Source organism: Octopus bimaculoides, chromosome 23, assembly GCF_001194135.2.
Source record: "Octopus bimaculoides isolate UCB-OBI-ISO-001 chromosome 23, ASM119413v2, whole genome shotgun sequence".
In the NCBI taxonomy this organism is placed as follows: Eukaryota; Metazoa; Mollusca; class Cephalopoda; order Octopoda; family Octopodidae; genus Octopus; species Octopus bimaculoides.
In genome coordinates this window covers 11,219,733-11,220,614 of record NC_069003.1, presented here as the reverse complement: position 1 = coordinate 11,220,614, position 882 = coordinate 11,219,733, and the positions used below count along the sequence as shown (strand labels likewise).

The 882-nt window shown below is 40.9% G+C and overlaps 1 protein-coding gene across 1 annotated transcript in view; it reads left to right on the top strand.

The window, feature by feature from the left end:
- Positions 1 to 882, top strand: part of LOC106869883 (tyrosine-protein kinase STK) — an 11,792-nt gene that overhangs the window by 9,250 nt on the left and 1,660 nt on the right. Inside the window, exon 5 of the mRNA XM_014915806.2 lies at positions 606 to 737. Within this exon, the coding sequence (XP_014771292.1) occupies positions 606 to 737 (132 nt within the window). The remainder of the gene's footprint in view (positions 1 to 605; positions 738 to 882) is intronic.

The window sequence follows — 882 nt, the reverse complement described above, 5'->3', positions numbered from 1 at the left end:
TATATATATATATATATATATTCACTCATACATACATACATATCTTATATACTTGTTTCAGTCGTTAGCCTGTGGCCTTACTGGAGCACCACCTTGAAACATTTTAGTCGAATGAATCGACTCCAATACTTTTTTTAAAGTCTGGCAGTTATTATATCGATCTGTTTTGTCGAACTCCCTACGTTACGGGAACATAAACATCAACTCCGATTGTCAAGCAGTGGTCAAGCAGTGGTTGTGGACAAACACAGACACAAAGACAACCCATATATCAGGCTATGCCCCCAGATGCTGGAGGGCGCTTGCCTTCCTTGTCAGTCCTAAGATAAATGCTTTATCTTGGCTAAGAGTTGTTTTTACTCTTATTTCTAGCGATGCTGGTGCTAACTAGTACCCTTTGTCACTTTAGGGACTTCTATAGTTCTGCCTTTCGGCATCATCCGTGTTACTGCGCTTTTGTTGCTGGATCTACGCCAGGAATTGCTAGGTGCACATTGGTATCAATCATTTAATATTTATGTGTGTGTGTGTGAGTGAGTGTATCTGTGTGTGTGTATGTGTGTGTGTATTATATATCCCTTATGTATGCTTTTGTACCGTTGTAGGCAGTAAATTCCCTGTGAAGTGGACAGCACCTGAAGCTATAATGAAGTCAGTATTTACGACAAAATCTGACGTCTGGTCATTTGGCATTCTGATGATGGAAATACTGACGTATGGAGGCGTTCCATACCCTGGTGAGTAAAAGAAAGAAAGAAAGGGAGGAAGAAAGGAAGGAAGGAAGAATGAAAGAAAGAAACGGTGGGAGGGAGGGAGGTAGGAAAGAAAGAAAGAAAGGGAGGAAGAAAGGAAGGAAGGAAGAATGAAAGAAAGAAACGGTGG